Raw genomic sequence first — 15,371 nt, forward strand, 5'->3', positions numbered from 1 at the left:
CAGGGCTGGCCTAGGGGTGGGGGTGGAGACCCAGGCAGCAGGTGACGGTCACAACTGAAGGTCACAAAGACAAAGATTTGAGTCTAAATGTGCACTGGTCTGGGTGTACGTTCCAGCTAAGCTACCGAGGAAAGGAGGGGGCCTCAGTTTCTCCACCTATAAACCGGGGTGACCGTGCTGTTTTTAGGAGGCTGCCCTGAGGCCCTGCCCAAGGCACCACCACATCCCTGGCAGGGCTGTAGGGCAGGGCTGTGCCAAGCCTTGCAGGAGACTCTGGGGCCAGATGCTTTGGGGAGGGCCTGGGAGAGCTCACTGCAGCTCTGCCTCCTGGGCGTCCTCCCCTGTGGTCCTCCTGCTGGAGGCAGCCTGCACTCAGGCTACAGAGCCTGGCCTCCCTCAGCCAGGATCCTCTGGCAGAGCCAGGGCTGCGAAGAGCTGCGCTGACCTCCCTCGGCCCTCCTGGCACACCTCGATGGGGAGCCTGGCCAAGAACCAGTTCCAGTAGGTTTGTCAGATCCCTGGAAGCCCAGCCGGTGTGCAGGTTCCTCAAGGTCCCGGCCCACGCTGTTCCCCAGGTACCGAGGGCTCTGCCGCGGAGAGGAAACTGGCAGAGGCTGCGCTTCCTCTGGATGAACCTGCCGGTGGACTCAGAGCTGGGCCAGGCCTCCGCCGCCAGCTCTCCCTGGCAAACATCGGCTCCCACGCTCCTCCCCCGGAATCACAGGCGGGAGCAGGAGCAGGAGCAGGAGCAGGAAGCCGCGGGCCGCAGGCCAGGTGCTCAGCGGGCTCAGCCCCTGTCCCTGATGACCTTGGGTTCTGAGCTCTTCTCTGCAGTTCCATGAGCTGTGAGCAGCCCCAGGAGGGCCTACCCCCGACAGGCACAGTGAAGCAGGTGCTGGGTCCACGTGGCCTTCTCCTGACCCAGGAAGGCGGCCCAAGGCCATGGCACTGCCAGCTCCTGAGGCCCCAGGAGGAAAGGGGGCAGGTGGGACTCCCTCGAGGAGCTCATTCCTCAGTGGGGTCAGGCCTGCTCGGCTCTACCGGGCCCTCTTGTTGGGGGATGGCGGGACAGGCAGGGGACTAGGCCACACTCGGGGGAAAGACACAGCTTACAGCAACATTCTTAGTCTCCCTCCAGAGGTTAGGCCTTTGGGAAGTCGTCCCTGCTCGGGCCTTCCACCCTTCCCGCTCGGTGAGCCTCCACCTGCCTGGCCCTGCTCCAGAGACTCCACAGCCTCACAGGTGCCCTGGGGACAGAAACCAGCCCCGGCTGACATCCGCCCGGGACAGCCATCTCCGCAGGGTCTTGCCGAGGGCGAGCCGGCCCCGTCCGCGGGATCCCTCTCCTCCTGGTGGTGGCCAGCCCGGGCGGGGCACCGGGGCCTTCCCCTTCCCGAGGCCCACGGCGGCGGGGGCGTGTGCAGACGTGGGACGAGCACTGCGCCTGTGCTTGGGGTCGGGACCCTGGGGCTCCCCCCAGCTCGTCCCCCGGCGGGTCCCCGCTCCGCTCGCGCTGGCACCCGGGGCACGAGATCCTATGCCGCCGCGTCTCCTATCTCCTGTCCTCCGCCCCCCGCGCCCCGCCCCGCGGCCCCGCGCCCCTGCGCCCCCCGCGCCCCGGCGGCCCGCCGCTTCCCCACCCTGTCGCGGCCCTACCTGGGGGCCGGCGGGGCGCGCATCAGGCGGGCGGGGCGCAGGGCGGCGGCGGGCGGGCGCAGCAAGCGGGAGGAGGTCGGCGAGGCCGGCATCGCATCGGCATCGGCATCGGCACCGGCACCGGCCCGCGCGGGTGCGGCGGCGGCGCAGGAATGCCCGGCACGCGCAGGTGGCAGGTGGCAGGTAGCGGCCTGCCCGCCGCCGCCCCGGGCCGGGCCGCAGGGAAGCGGGGAGGGCCCGGCGCTCGCGAGTCCCCGAGACGTCGCCCCGGGACCCCGCGCCTGAAGTCGGCCCGGGAAGGGCCCCGTCCAGATGCCGCAGCCCCTGTCCCCCCGGCCCGGCCGCAGCGAGGAAGGCCCGCAGCTGCCCGCGACTCCCCGAGGAGCTCCTGTTCCGTGGCCCCGCGGGCTGGGAGGCGGGTGTTGGCCCAGGAACGTCAGGTAACTCGCCTGGGTCACGCAGCTGGGGGACAGCCGACCACGGACCTAAAGCGGGGGCTCCTGGCTCCAAAGCGGGTGCCTGGGACTTAAAGTCAGGTGTCTAGCGCAGCCCTGACGGCTAAGTATCCATGTCCCCATTTTACAGACGCGGCTGCTAAAGCTTAGAGGGGTTATGTAGTTGTCCTAAGGCCACACAGTAAGTAACAGACTTTCCATCTAAACCTAAATTACCTATCTGCAGGGATACATTTCTACAAGGGCAGGATGCTGTCCCAGGAAATGAGCCCCCAATCCCATACTTCCAAAGTTTGAAGAGCAGAATGGATAGCCAGCGGCAGGGATATACCAGGAGGGTGGGTGGAAAGCAAAGCCCAGCTGGGGGCTTTGCAACACCAGACAGGAGGAAAAGAGGTCCACAAGGGTCTGTGGGCCAAAACCTGTAAGGGAGGGGCTTAGGAGAGCCCTGGGGTTGGAAGGGGTGGGGGCTCCTCCAAAAGCTGAGTGTGCAGGGCAGGGCCACTCTTTTTACTCTACTGAGCAGGGCTGGGGCTAGGATGCGGCAATATGAGGCACTCACCACAGGTGTCAAAAGTTTCAATAAGATATTTTATTGCAATATTTTAACACAGATAAATTAAATGCAAAAAAAAAAAAACCATGACGAATGAGTTAATCAAAATTTTAAGTAATGACAGGCTCTAGCCCTGCTCTTGCAAACTCTGTGAGCACCTAACCCTAATCCCACAGATCCTGTCTTTATTTACAATTTCGATATTTATCATGGGTGTGGTAGGCTACATAATGACCCCTCCCCAAATGTCCACATCCTAATCTCTGGGACCTGTGAGTGTGTTACCTTACCCAACAAAGGGACATGGTAGACATGACTAAATTACGGATGGAGAGATGATACTGGATCATCCAGGTTGGTTGCATAAAAGGGAAGAAGAGAGAAGTATGACTACAGAAGCAGTAATGATGTAAAGAGGGAAGCAGCGACCTGGAGTGATGAGGCCACAACCAAGGAAGGAAGGCAGCATCTAGAAGGTACAGAGAGGCGAGAGCCCTCGGAAGGAACAGGCCCTGCCAACACCTTTATTTTAGCTCTATAAGACTCAGTTCTGACTTCTGTCCTACAGAACTGGGAGAGGATATATTTGTATTGTTTTGAGCCACTCAGTTTGTGGCAATCTGTTGAGCAACGATAAGAAACTAACATAATGGACTTTTTGCATTAATTTTCATTTAAAGAAAATTTCAATAAAATGTTTATCTTGACTGTTTGCTGGCGCACCCTTAAATTCTGTGCTGGAGGCCACTGAGGCTCCTAGATCCTGGCCCTGATACAGTGTGGGGGTGGAGGGCTGGGTTGAGGGGAGGGGCTCAGTGTGCTTCCTTCCCAGAGCTCACCTACCTGAGAAGGGAGGAAGGGCATTTCATGATGAGGGCCACAAGCCAAGGAATGCCCCGGCCTAAACCTGCCAGAAAAACCTGGAGCTCCCGTGGCCCCGGGACCCCTGTGTCTGAGTAGCACTGCCCACCTTAAAGAGAAGGGCCCAAGGCCTCAAGTTGAAGCAGCTACTCTGGGGTAGGTGGGCCCTCCCCCTGGACCTGTGGGCTCTGGTGCTGACCTGCTTTCTCCTCCTGAGCTTCTGTTCTCCCACCTGTGTGGTCATCACATTAGGCCTGCCAGTCTCTAGGGAATCCCCCAACCACCATTCCCCAGATGGATGGAAGTCCACAGGTGCCCTCCATTTAGAAGGTTCTGGACTCAAATGGGCACTGATAATGAGGTCTAGATTATGCCCTGGAGGGGATGGTGCCCATCCCACATTGGGGGCTACTTTTAGTGGTGGGACCTGGTAGGGGTGGGTATTCAGAGACGGTCATCAAATTGTCCTCTTGGGCCAGGGCCAAGAAGCTGAGAAGCTGGGGGTGGTCTGTCCTCTCAAATCAGTTCCTGGTGACTGGTGACCCCGGCTGGGGTGGCCCCCATTTCTGTGCTGTGTGTCCTATGGCCTGGGGTCCAAGGCCACAGGGACAGCCTCTCTCCTCAGTCTGGATGGCCTGCCTCCCCCGACCTCCACCCCTCTCATCAAGACAACTAGTCAGATCCAGAGGTTGTGCTGCTTTGATGCTTACCCAGCAAGAGAGAATCTGCAGATAGGCCCACCCTGAGGGCGGCTGCCCCCTGCTCCCACCTCGGCTGTGTGCCATAGGGCAAACTGCTAAACCTGTCTGGGTCTCTCTGCCTCCCTCTATAATGTAATTTTGCTACAACTAACCCCTGGCAAGAGTAGCACTTAGCAAGCATGAGGCCCCTCCCTCTTTCCTCAGCCTGATACGGAGGACAGGGCTCCCTGGAAGCGGCCGAAAGCCCGAGGAACCTGGGCAGAGGACACCCGGAGGCCCCATGGCCTCCCTCTCTCTAGAGCAGGCATCTAGCAGTGGGGCTCTGAGAGCCAGCACACCTGGGTTAGAACCCAGCTTCCTGCTGACTTCTCTGTGACCTGATGGAGCATTTGAGCCTCCCTGCTGCTAAGTGTCCTTAGGGGAGTTAGGACAGTTCCCTGGGGCTGTTGCAGAGCCTGACACAGGAATATGCTGAATGAATGTTAGCTGCTCTGGCGAATGGCAATGCCTCTGGAAACTTCTCCGTCTCCCCCCTCCCCTCCCCCCCCCCCCCCCCCCCCCCCCCCCCCCCCCCCGCCCCAATGGCTCGGCTCACTGGCGCTAACTCTCCACTGGCTTCATCTTAAAAGTGGCCACAGTAAACTCTTTCCTGGCCTGTGATTGGAGCTCTACATAGCCCAAGGGGAAACCAAGAAGGCCAAGTTGATGGGGCACTTCCCAGCACAGCTGCCAGGAGGGACGGAGGCAGGAGGGAAGGAGGACTTCCAGTCCAGCAAGGTGGGTAAGAGGCAGCCAAGTGGCTAGAGTCCCGAGTTTCTCAGGAGGCAGTGGTGAGCAGCCCCCACTAAACCACCTTGCTGGCTTGCCAGGCTCACCCAAGGTAAGGCAGCTGCTCCTTCACCTCTCCTCCTGGTAAACAGCCCTGGGCTCCCCTCCCTGTCAGAGGGGCCTGTGGCTGGGAGCTATTTCCCCTGCCCTGGGGATGCGAGCTCACAGACCCCAGGAGCACAGCAAGGGAAGGAGGCCCCAGGGTTCCATGAACCCACCCCTATGCCCAGAAAAGGCCAGATCTTCCCTTTATGAGCCTGGGGCATGGACAGCATCCAACGCCTTTGGAGGTGTCTCCTCCTCCACCTGGCTAGTGGACCGTCAGGGTCCATGCTGAAGGTACCAGGATCATGCTCGAGTGTCCCATCTGTTGGCTTAGTGACCTGAAGCCCAGACCAGATCAGCCACAGTCTATTCTCTCCCCTTTTGGAAGAGCTGCCCAGAAAGGCCCGGCCAGGCCCCCAGACTTGGTGGGTCAACATTCAGGGGAACTAGAAATAAGACTTTCTCCTTCAATCTCCTGGATGAGTTGGGATATGAAGCAAGCAGCACTGGGGAGAAGTGGTCCACTAAGATCTCAAACTCCACCACTGCTGGCCCAGGCTAGGTCAGTGACCTTTCATCCTGAACCTGATTGTGCTTTGAGGGCCTTCCTTTGGAGAGGTCATTCTAGCAAACAGCAAACTCTGCTGGCTGGACTCAAGAGGTTGCATTGTATCCCTCCAAGTTGTCTCAAGGCTGGGATTGTCTCCATGTCAAGTGTCCTACCCTGTGGCTTCTGGAAGCTGCATTTCCCCCCTCTTCTTCTGTCTTCCATGTGATTTCTGAGGAACTGAAGAGGGAGAAAAGTGGCTCCAGAAGGCCAGAGGGAAGTCTCCAGTGGCCTGCAAAAGCCACACAAGTGGGCTGGGGCAACGAAGCTGTGATGCCACTGCAGGCCTGCTGTCTGGCCCCTCGCACCCATCCCCAGCACAGGGCAGTCACTGGGGGCGGCGTTCCCGAGTAGAAAGCTGGGTTCCCAGCCCCAGGATGACGGCTCTCTGCTGCCACTTGCCAGGTCAGGACAAAGGGCTTCTGGGCTGCACTAGGCAGTGCCTGCTGGTTTGTGAGCAGGACAGTTGCGGTGCTCTTAGTTACTGAGCACTAACCCCCAGACTCCCGCATCCAGCTGCCCACACAGCACCTGCCCTGGTTTAAGGACAAACAACACCCCAGGGATGCCTGGGTGGCTCAGTGGTTGAGCGCCTGCCTTCAGCTCAGGGCATGATTCCAGGGTCCTGGGATGAAGTCCCACATCAGGCTCCCTGCCTCTCTGTGTCCTTCATCAATAAGTAAATCTTTAAAAAAATCCCAAACAGACACCCCAAACTCTGATGTGTCCCAATGGAACTGCGGTCTTGCCGCAACCCCCAAACACACTCTACACTGAGTCCTTCTGTCTTGGCTAATGACAGCTCTGTCCCCACGGCCACCCATCGAGCCCTCGGAGTCGACCTGCCTGCCCCCACTCTCACACCCCCATCCAGCCCTTGTCAGTCTGATTTCCAGAACAGTCTCAGAACCTGCTAACTTTCACTGTCACCCACCAGAGCGAAAGCGCCCTTGTCTCTTGCCTGGAGCAACTCGAATATTTGTGTCCTGGCTTTGCCTTTTCGTCCCTCACGAGTTAGCAGTCAGAATGGCCCTTTCCAGCTGTAGATCAGATGCCGTCACTCCTCAGCCCAAAGCCCTCCAATGTCCTCCTGCCCCTTTTACTTCGGAGTGAGAGCCAAAATCCCTATAGGGGTGTAGGAGGCCTGGGCGGCAGACTCCTCCCCATGTGCCCTGTCCCTCGCCCTTCAGGCCCATCTGCCTCCATGCTGGTTCAAGACCACATCAGACGTGCTCCACCGTGGCCCAGGCTATCACCTCGGTCCCGGACATCCTGGCTGGCCTTCTCACCTCCCAACACTGTTTGAATGTCCCGCCCTCCCCACTGTATTTAAAACTGCTGTCTGTGTTTCCTTTGATAGCACTCACCGCCTTCTAAAACACAGAGGTTCACAGGACGTGGGCCCCAGGCCAGCAGCACTAGGAGAAGCTGGGAACTTGTTCGAAATACAAACTCTAGGACATCCCCCAAGTGAGCAGGAAGGAACCAGCAGTGTGTTTTCACAGGCCTTCCTCTGGGTGACTCGGATGCCCGCTAACGCTGGCAAATCACAGCTCTGTACCTGTGATTTACTTTCCTGGTGAGTGGCCGTCTTGAGTGGGACAGAAGGTCCCTCTGATCTCTTTTGCCCTGTCACATCCCCTGCCTATGCAGGATAGATGTGCTGTTTGCTGAATGAATCAGGGCCACCTAGTGCTGAGGGGTTGCTGAGCACTCTGCATCGATCTCTCTTAAAGATACTCTCATTCCCATTTTGCAGAAAAAGGCACAGAGAGGGTAACTGACATACCCAGGGTCACACAGCAAGCAAAGGACCAAGCCAGATCACATCAGCCCACAGCCCGATGCTGAAGTCTGTGTGCATACTGCCTCCTCTCAGCCACCGGTGCAACTGGTGTCACCACGCACCTTCCTCTCCACATCAGATCCACCTCCGAGGGGCTTATAGTTGTCTTTGGATTCCAGGCAGCCCTGCCTCTCACAGTGAGCTGGTTCGGAGGGGCTACCCTGGGTCCCAGAGCTGGCCACAGAAATCCAGACATCCATGGGACAGCGTTACCCTCTTCACAAGATCACGCCTTCCAATCCATGAACACATGTCTTTGCATCCATTTGGGTCTGTTTCCATTTCTTTCAAACTATGTTTTGTGACTTTCAGAGTAGGAAGTTTTATACTTTTTTTGTTAACATTGATTCCTAAGTATTTTTTTCTTTCGGATGCTACTGCAAATGAAGTCTTCTTAATTTTATTTTCAGTCTGCTCATTGCTATTGAACAGAAATACGATTGATTTGTGCATACTGACCTTACATCCTGCAGTCTTGCTGAATTTTTTATGACTTCTAATTGCTTTCTAGTGGATTTCTTAAGGTTTTCTGTACAGGAGATGTTATCTGCAAATAAGAAACACGTTTATTTCCTTCTTTCTTTCTAATCTGGATGTATCTTATGTCATTTTCTTGCCTAAGTGCTCTGGCTACAGCCTCCAGCAGAGTGCTGAACAGAAGTGAAACTGAGAACCCGTGCCTTCTTCTAGATCTCAGAAAAGGATCCTGTCTTCCTCCATAAGTATAATGGTGCATGTGGGTTTTCTGTAGATGCCCTTTATCAAGTTGAGGAATTTCCTTTCTATCCCTATCCCTAGGTCTTTGAATATTTTTATCATGAGAGGGAGCCAAATTTTATTACAGGCTTTCTCCAAGTCTCCTGAGGTATCATGTGGTTTTTGTCTTTTCTTCCATTGGTGTATTACAAGTGTTGATTTTCAGATGGTAAACCACCCTTGCATTCCTGGAATAAAGCTTATTGGCTGGGATGCCTGGGTGGCTCAGCGGCTGAGCGTCTGCCTTCAGGTCAGGGCTTGATCCTGGGGTCCTGGGATCGAGTCCTACATCGGGCTCCCTGTGTGGAACCTGTTTCTCTCTCTGCCTGTGTCTCTGCCTCTCTCTCTCTGTGTCTCTCAACAATAAATAAATTTCAAAAAAAATCTCATTTGGTCATGGTGTACAATCCTTTTGTGTATTGCTGGATTCAATTTGTAAGCATTTTGTCGAGGATTCTCGCATCTAGATTCAGAAGAGCTGTCAGTGCTCCAGCCAGTCTTCTCTCCTGCTGTACCATCAATCTTTCGCATTGCTGTTTTGTCTCCTGACTTAGAAAAGCAAAACAAAAGCCAATCCTCTCTTTACCTGACTTTCCCTCCAGCTCCTGCCCCATTTATCTCTCCCTTTACAGCGAACTTCTTGAAACAGTTTTGCTGTAACAGTTCGTGACAGTTATTGTCACGCTCCAATACCCTCCCCTTACCCTTTTCATGCCCAGCATTCTCATCGCCGGCTCGCCACCAGAGCCATGCACCCAGGTCGGCGGAGCTGTGCTCAAAGTCCGCTCTCTTCCACTTCGTCTGTCGATGGTGCTCGCTATCACTGTTCCTTCCTCCCTAGACATTCTCTTTACTCAGCCCTGGGTCCCCAGCTCACTCCTAGCTCCACTCCTCACTTCTGAACCGCTTCTGCTGGCTCCTCCTCTGCCCCTGATGTCTAACGGATTGCAGCTCAGAGTTCAGCCCTGGTCCTCTGCTGTCCCTCCGCTCGTTCCACGGTGTGTCACCCAGCCTCATGGCCTCAAACTCCATGCATGGTCAACAGCCCCCAGATTCTCCAACCCAGTCCTCTCTCCAATTCTCTACCCTTGAATGTTTAGCCGCCTGCTGGACATGTATACTTAGGTCTCTATCGGGTGTCTCAGACTGAGCCCCAATGCGATCTCTCAGTCTTCATTCCAAACACTGTACTTCCTGTGGTTTTTCGCATCTCAGTCAATGGCTAATTACCCTGACTTCTCTCATTCTCTATGTGTTTCTCCCATTCCAGCAGGGAAACATGACTGCCTTTACCTTAACATATATCAAGAATTCAGTCACTTCTCATCACCAGTAGCATCTAGAGCCAAGCTGCTGTCATCTCTCACTGGCATTATTGTATAATGAGCTCCTAACTGGTCTCCCTGTTTCACTCTTTGATCTGTTCTCAACACATGGCTGGAGGGATCCTGTTAGAACCCAAACCAGGCCCTGCCACTCTGTTCAAAACCCACCCATGGCACCACAGACCTCAGGAAAAGCCAGAGTTGTCACCGTGACGATAAGGCTCTACTGATTTACACCTCATTGCCTCTTTGACCTGTTTCCTGCTCTCTCCATCTTCACAGAGTCTGTTCCAGGCACACTGGCTTCCTTGCTGCTCTTCCAACACAGACGCTGCTGCCTCTGCCTCCAAAACTCTCCGCCCAGATATACATGCAATTCACCCTTTCATCTCCTTTACTCAGAGGTCATGAAATTCCGACCCCCATCACTCTCACTCCACTCTCCACCTTACCTTTCTCCACTGAGCACATCATTGTCTAACCTGCAACGGGCTTCCTTATCCTACCTGCTACCTATTTTCTCTTCTAGAGTGTGCAGTTCACAAAGGAGGGCAGGGACCTTGTCTGTCCTGCTCACTGCTGTATTCCCCGGCCCCTAGAACACATCCTTAAGTGAATGAGTGACTAGCAGAATGAATGAATGAATGCATGCATGACCAGACAAGAGGCCCTACAGTTGGGGACTCCTCTGGGCAGGCCATTGACGGTAACAGGCTCGGCTGAGCCCGTGCACCGGCCCCCAGGTCTCTTGGTGGGGACGGCCAAGCTCTCCCCTGACGGTGGCAGGTACACTGCCCACTCCTGTCTGTCAGAGGTGGCCGCTCTCTGCCAGAACAAACAGCTTGAAAGGGCTCACAGACTCCCTGATTTGTAGTGAAAGAAGGACTGATCCCCCAAGCCTCCCTTCCAGGGGAACCCAGGCTAATAACAGCTTTGCCAGGAAGCCTGCGGAGGCTGCTGAGCCCACCTGCCAGTGCCCACTGCTTGTCTAGACATGTCAGCCATTGCTACCCCCTGGGATTTCTGCATTTCCTCTATGCTTCAGGTAGAAGGGAGGTAAGCACCTTTGATGACGGTTCCTGTTTTAATTCTTACAAGCTCTTCAGCACACAGCCTGGGAAATTTGATAAATGCCAGGGGCCTGAGGGAGGGTCAGATCTGGGGTCTAATGTGGGATTCTGCAAAGGGTCCCAGTTGTGGGCAAGCACAGAGGAGGAAGGGAAGAAGGGGGCAAGAGAAAGACACAGAGAGAAAGAGAGAGACATGTGGCCGGAAGACAGCACCCTGTGTCGATGGGCTGTGCCAGCGCCCTGCATGGTCTGAGTCAAAGCCCGGTGTCCAGCGTCAGAACATCCACCCCCATTTCTCAGCCTTGCTCCCTGCCTAGCTGGGATGTCTTAGACAAGTTTTGTAGTCTCTTTGGCCTTCAGTTTCTCCTTATTTTTTTAATATTTTATATACTGAAATATGTAACATCCAGACACGTACCTAAGGCATCTATGTATAGATTAACACATTATTATAAAATGAAGCCTGTGTAGCCAGGGCTACTACCCTGACTTGTACAGCATTCATTTCCCTGCCTTTCTGTATTTCTACTGCCTAACTACCTATCTCCAAGTAATACAGTTTCCTTCTCCCCTATTTTTATAACTTCACAGAAATGGAATCATCCCTATAGCATGTTCCTGGGCTTCCCTTGTCCCATGGTATGTCTACAATTCATGCATGTTGCTAGGTAGACCTGTAGTTAATTCTCCCTCATTGCTGTAGCATTTCTGCTGCAAGGGCAAGTCATCTGCATTTATCCATCGTATTGTTCCTAAACACTGGGTTGGTATCAGGCCATCATGAGTAAGGCTGCTGTGAACATGTGACATGTATAAGTCCCCAGCATCTCTGTCATGTTTTTTTTTGTTTGTTTTGTTTTTGTTTTTGTTTTTTGTTTTTTGTTTTTTTTTGAGAGAGAGAGAGATTGAGCATGGAGAGAGGAGCAGAAGGGGAGAGAAAATCTCAAGCAGACTCCATGCTAAGCGCAGAGCTGGACATAGGCTCAATCTTACAACCTTGAGATCATGACTTGAGCCAAAATCGAGAGTTGGATGCTGAGTTGACTGCACCAGCCAGGTGCCCCTTTGTGCACATATTTCCACCTGGGACATGCCTAGCAGTGGATCTGCGGGGGCCTAGGTGTGCGTAGCATGAACGTTCACAGGTAATGCAGGTTTCCCTAGTCATACGTGCAGTGCCTATAGCTCTCTGTCCTCGTCACCACTGCAAACCACCTGCCTTCTTCTTTTAATCTTTCAGGTGGTGACTGCCCTGATCACTAGCAAGGTTGAGCACCACTGCCCATGCTCACGGGGCATGAGGATGTGTCTGGGTGAAAAGCCTGCTCAAGTCTCTTGCCCAAGCCTCTACTGGCTTGTCTGTCTCTGCCTTACTGATGTACGGGAGTTTGAGGAATAAGTTGTTTGTTTGGGGTGTGTGGCAAACACCTTCTCCCACCCTAGAAGCTTGTCTTTTCACTTTCCTGGTCTACCTTTTAAAAACAGACACTCTTCCTTCTGTGAAGTATAATTTATGAACCTTTTCCTAAAAGATGAATGACTTTTGTAACTCCTGCAAAAAATCTTTCTATCCTCTAAGATCGTGACGATGTTCTCCTTCCCCCCCTGTGTCCACAGTGGCACCTGTCATAAATCAATATCCATAAATCAATATCAATATGCTTGTCATAAATCAAGCACAAGGGTTTGCTCCTGGGCTCTGCTCTGTTCTAGGGGCTCAATTTCCACCACCCTGCATTGAAGGACATCTGTGAAGGCTGCAGAAATCCCCGGGTGGGCTTAGGGTCTTAGGGTGGGAGGTGCCACAGTCATGAGCAGGCAGGGAGGCTGTGGCCAACACTGTGAGGCTGTGTATGCTGCACAGGGAAGAAACGGCCTCTCAAAGTTCTATCGACTGTGCTACATGAAGACTCACGGTTCTAGGAAAGGTGGCCAGGCAGGCCACAGCCAGGAGGGGCCGAGGAGAGCTGGCGAGGCACGGGGTGAAGAAGAGGCCCAGCCTATCGGGCACACTGGTCTGGAGATGGGTTCTGAGCCCCCCGAGGTGAGCCTGTGCCCAGCATGGACTGTACACTCCCAGACACCTGGGGGGACAGGAGACATCCATGGCTTGCACGGTCACAAGCCAGCAGCTCCTGGTCTCCGCATTCAGCCCAGCCAGCAGGTGACCCCTTCTCAAAGCTCTTCTCATGATGACCATGGAGGGACACCAACCTACAGAGACAGCAGCTGCACAGCCAGGGGCCAACCTGCCCTTCTCTTGCACCCCATGTCCCTCAGCAAACCCAGCAGCTCTGCCTTCAGAATACACCTGTGGCTGGTAGCTCTTCACCATCTCCTCCATGCCCAGGCCAGCCTGTGCTTCCCGTTGCCCCAGTCTGACGGCTCTCTCTGCCTGCTGCATCTCCTCATCTCTCTCTGCTCCACCTCTCACATGGCAGCCAGAGGCCCCTTAACAAATCCCAGTCAGGTCATGTCTATCTCCTGCTCAGAGCCCTCCTTGATGCCCCATCACTTTAGAACAAAGTCTAAGATCCCCACCATGTGCCCAAGGCTCCAGTAACATCTCCTGTCCTCATATCCTAAGACCCGCAGGCCTTCCTGAGATTCTGTGTCCACATCTCTCATTCCTGCCTCAGGACCTTTGCACTTGCACTTCTGACTGAATGTTCCTCACCCGGCATTCCCCTGGCCCTCCTGGCCATTTCCCTGAGCTGGCTGGGCTACAGCATCTAACACAGCATCCCCTATCATCCTACTTAGCTTGACTTCATTATGTTTCTCTCTACTCAACATCATATGACACCTCTACTTGCCTATTGTCTATCTCTTGCTGGGCGAAGGATGGGACGGGAGGGTAGAGGAATCCTCTATCTCGCTTATCACTGAATTCCTAGTGCCTGGAATATGACTGGGTACATCTCAGGCATCCGATACGTGGTTTTAATAAAGGTGTAAGTGAGCAAATGGCAAGTGCAGCTCTCAGATCAGGAAGAGGGTGCAGGCTGTGTGGGCAGCGCCACGGCCCCGTGTGGCTGCAGTGGGGCACGGCAGAGGGAAGGGCACCGTACCTAGTGCACACCACATCACGAACACCTACCCAGCATGGTCTGGATGCAGGGAGGCGAGCACGCACACACCCTAGGACTCTAGTAGGCGGAGGGCATGTTTTGATTCCCCTGCTGCTGCCCACCTGGTACCCGGGAGGTGTGATTCCTGAGGGCTGGCAGCCGGGGAAGTGAGCGTGGTCTACACGCTGCCAGCGCTCGGGACACAGACAGTGAGCCCTGAGTGAGAGGGGCCATACGGGCTCCATGCAGGGTGGAGGGGCATGATTACCTGAAGGCAAGGGTTCTAGAGGGTGAGCATGAGACCTACGGGCAGTACCTCCGCCAAGTGGGGCCCAGATGACCCGGCGGATGGCCTGCACCCAGTCCTCCATGTCACGCTGGGAACTGGCCATGAGTAGGAGCGCCTCGGGGTTGGCCGGCACCTTCTCCCGCAACCCGACACCACCTGCAAGACAGGGAGATACAGGCTTACCTGCAAGGCCCCTGTGTGGACAGCAGGGTGCGCCTCCCACCCCATGCCTGGTAGCCTCTTCTTCCCTGCGTGGGACAAGGCCCCTCTCCCAGCCCTGCCCTCCAGGGCCAGGCTGCTGGTTCTGGGTTGGGAACACCCACCCTTCACACTTCACGTGTCTGCCTTGGGGCCCTCCCAGGTCTCGACGTTCAGCCTTGCTCTTTGTTGTATTTCCACATCAAACCAGAAATCATTAGAGCCCCTCCGCCCCCTCCCCCCCCACACACACAGTTAGGGAAAAAGCAGATTTGAGGCTAGCTGGGAGAAGTTCGTAGCCCAGAGCAGCCTCACTACGTATTCTGTTTTAAATCAGCTTTCTTCTACCTCCTCAGGACACAGGGCAGCTTCACTCTGTGCTTTTACCTCAGGCTCTGACATGACAGCCTGCCTTCCTCAGCTAGCCTGAAGGTGAGACTTGGTTCTCCAGAAGTAGCAACATCACAGAGGCTTGATATTAAACCAGCATGGAGCCAAACGCTCCGGAATTCTCCACCTATCCCTACTCACAGCTAGACATTGGACTGTTACCTAAGGATGGAAGGACAAGAAAACTCAGACTGATGTTCATGAGGTGACCTTTCCTCTAAGGCAGCTTCAGTGCTTCTTGCATTTTCATATGTAAGTGAACGGATCTTTGGGATGTACCCAAAATGCATCTGTACTGAACTTTATAGGGCTGAAGCAGTGTTCAAGAACGATCTTGTCTTTGTTCATCCCCAACATCCTGCACTATGTAACTCCCCCATCTACTTGGCTCTGGCCCCAGAGCCTCAGACCCTCAGCAGGACCATCTTCAGGTGGGGTGTGAGTCCCAGGGCCCTGGGTTCTTGAGAGCATGGGGCAGCAGCAAGGGAGAACTGTGAGACCCGGCACACCCCTTGTGAGAGCCTGCAGCCCCAGGCCAGAGACCAGACAGGAGCAAGTGCTTCCTGAGTGCCTGATACCGGCCTGGGACTCTTCTAGAAGCTGCAGACCCTTAGGTGGACAAGACTGAAGGACACACCAGCCCTCCTAGGACTCTTTCATCTTTGCAAAGACTCTGTGGTCCTATTACTTCCTGCATTTTACAGACGAGGAAAGGGA

At 54.8% G+C, this 15,371-nt stretch overlaps 1 protein-coding gene across 4 annotated transcripts in view; it reads right to left on the bottom strand.

Annotated features, from left to right (window-relative positions):
• ARHGAP22 (Rho GTPase activating protein 22) overlaps positions 1-15,371 on the bottom strand; it is a 135,698-nt gene that overhangs the window by 15,536 nt on the left and 104,791 nt on the right. For 2 of the 4 annotated variants that reach the window (XM_038578022.1, XM_038578024.1), the window contains one exon: positions 14,094-14,222. The exons of 1 other annotated variant lie outside the window; for it this stretch is intronic. In XM_038578022.1, coding sequence (XP_038433950.1) covers positions 14,094-14,222 — 129 coding nt within the window. Of the gene's footprint in view, positions 1-14,045; positions 14,223-15,371 lie in introns of all 4 variants that reach the window. One more of the 4 variants, XM_038578021.1, reaches the window with a different exon arrangement.

This window comes from Canis lupus, chromosome 28 (genome assembly GCF_011100685.1).
Source record: "Canis lupus familiaris isolate Mischka breed German Shepherd chromosome 28, alternate assembly UU_Cfam_GSD_1.0, whole genome shotgun sequence".
Lineage (NCBI taxonomy): Eukaryota > Metazoa > Chordata > Mammalia > Carnivora > Canidae > Canis > Canis lupus.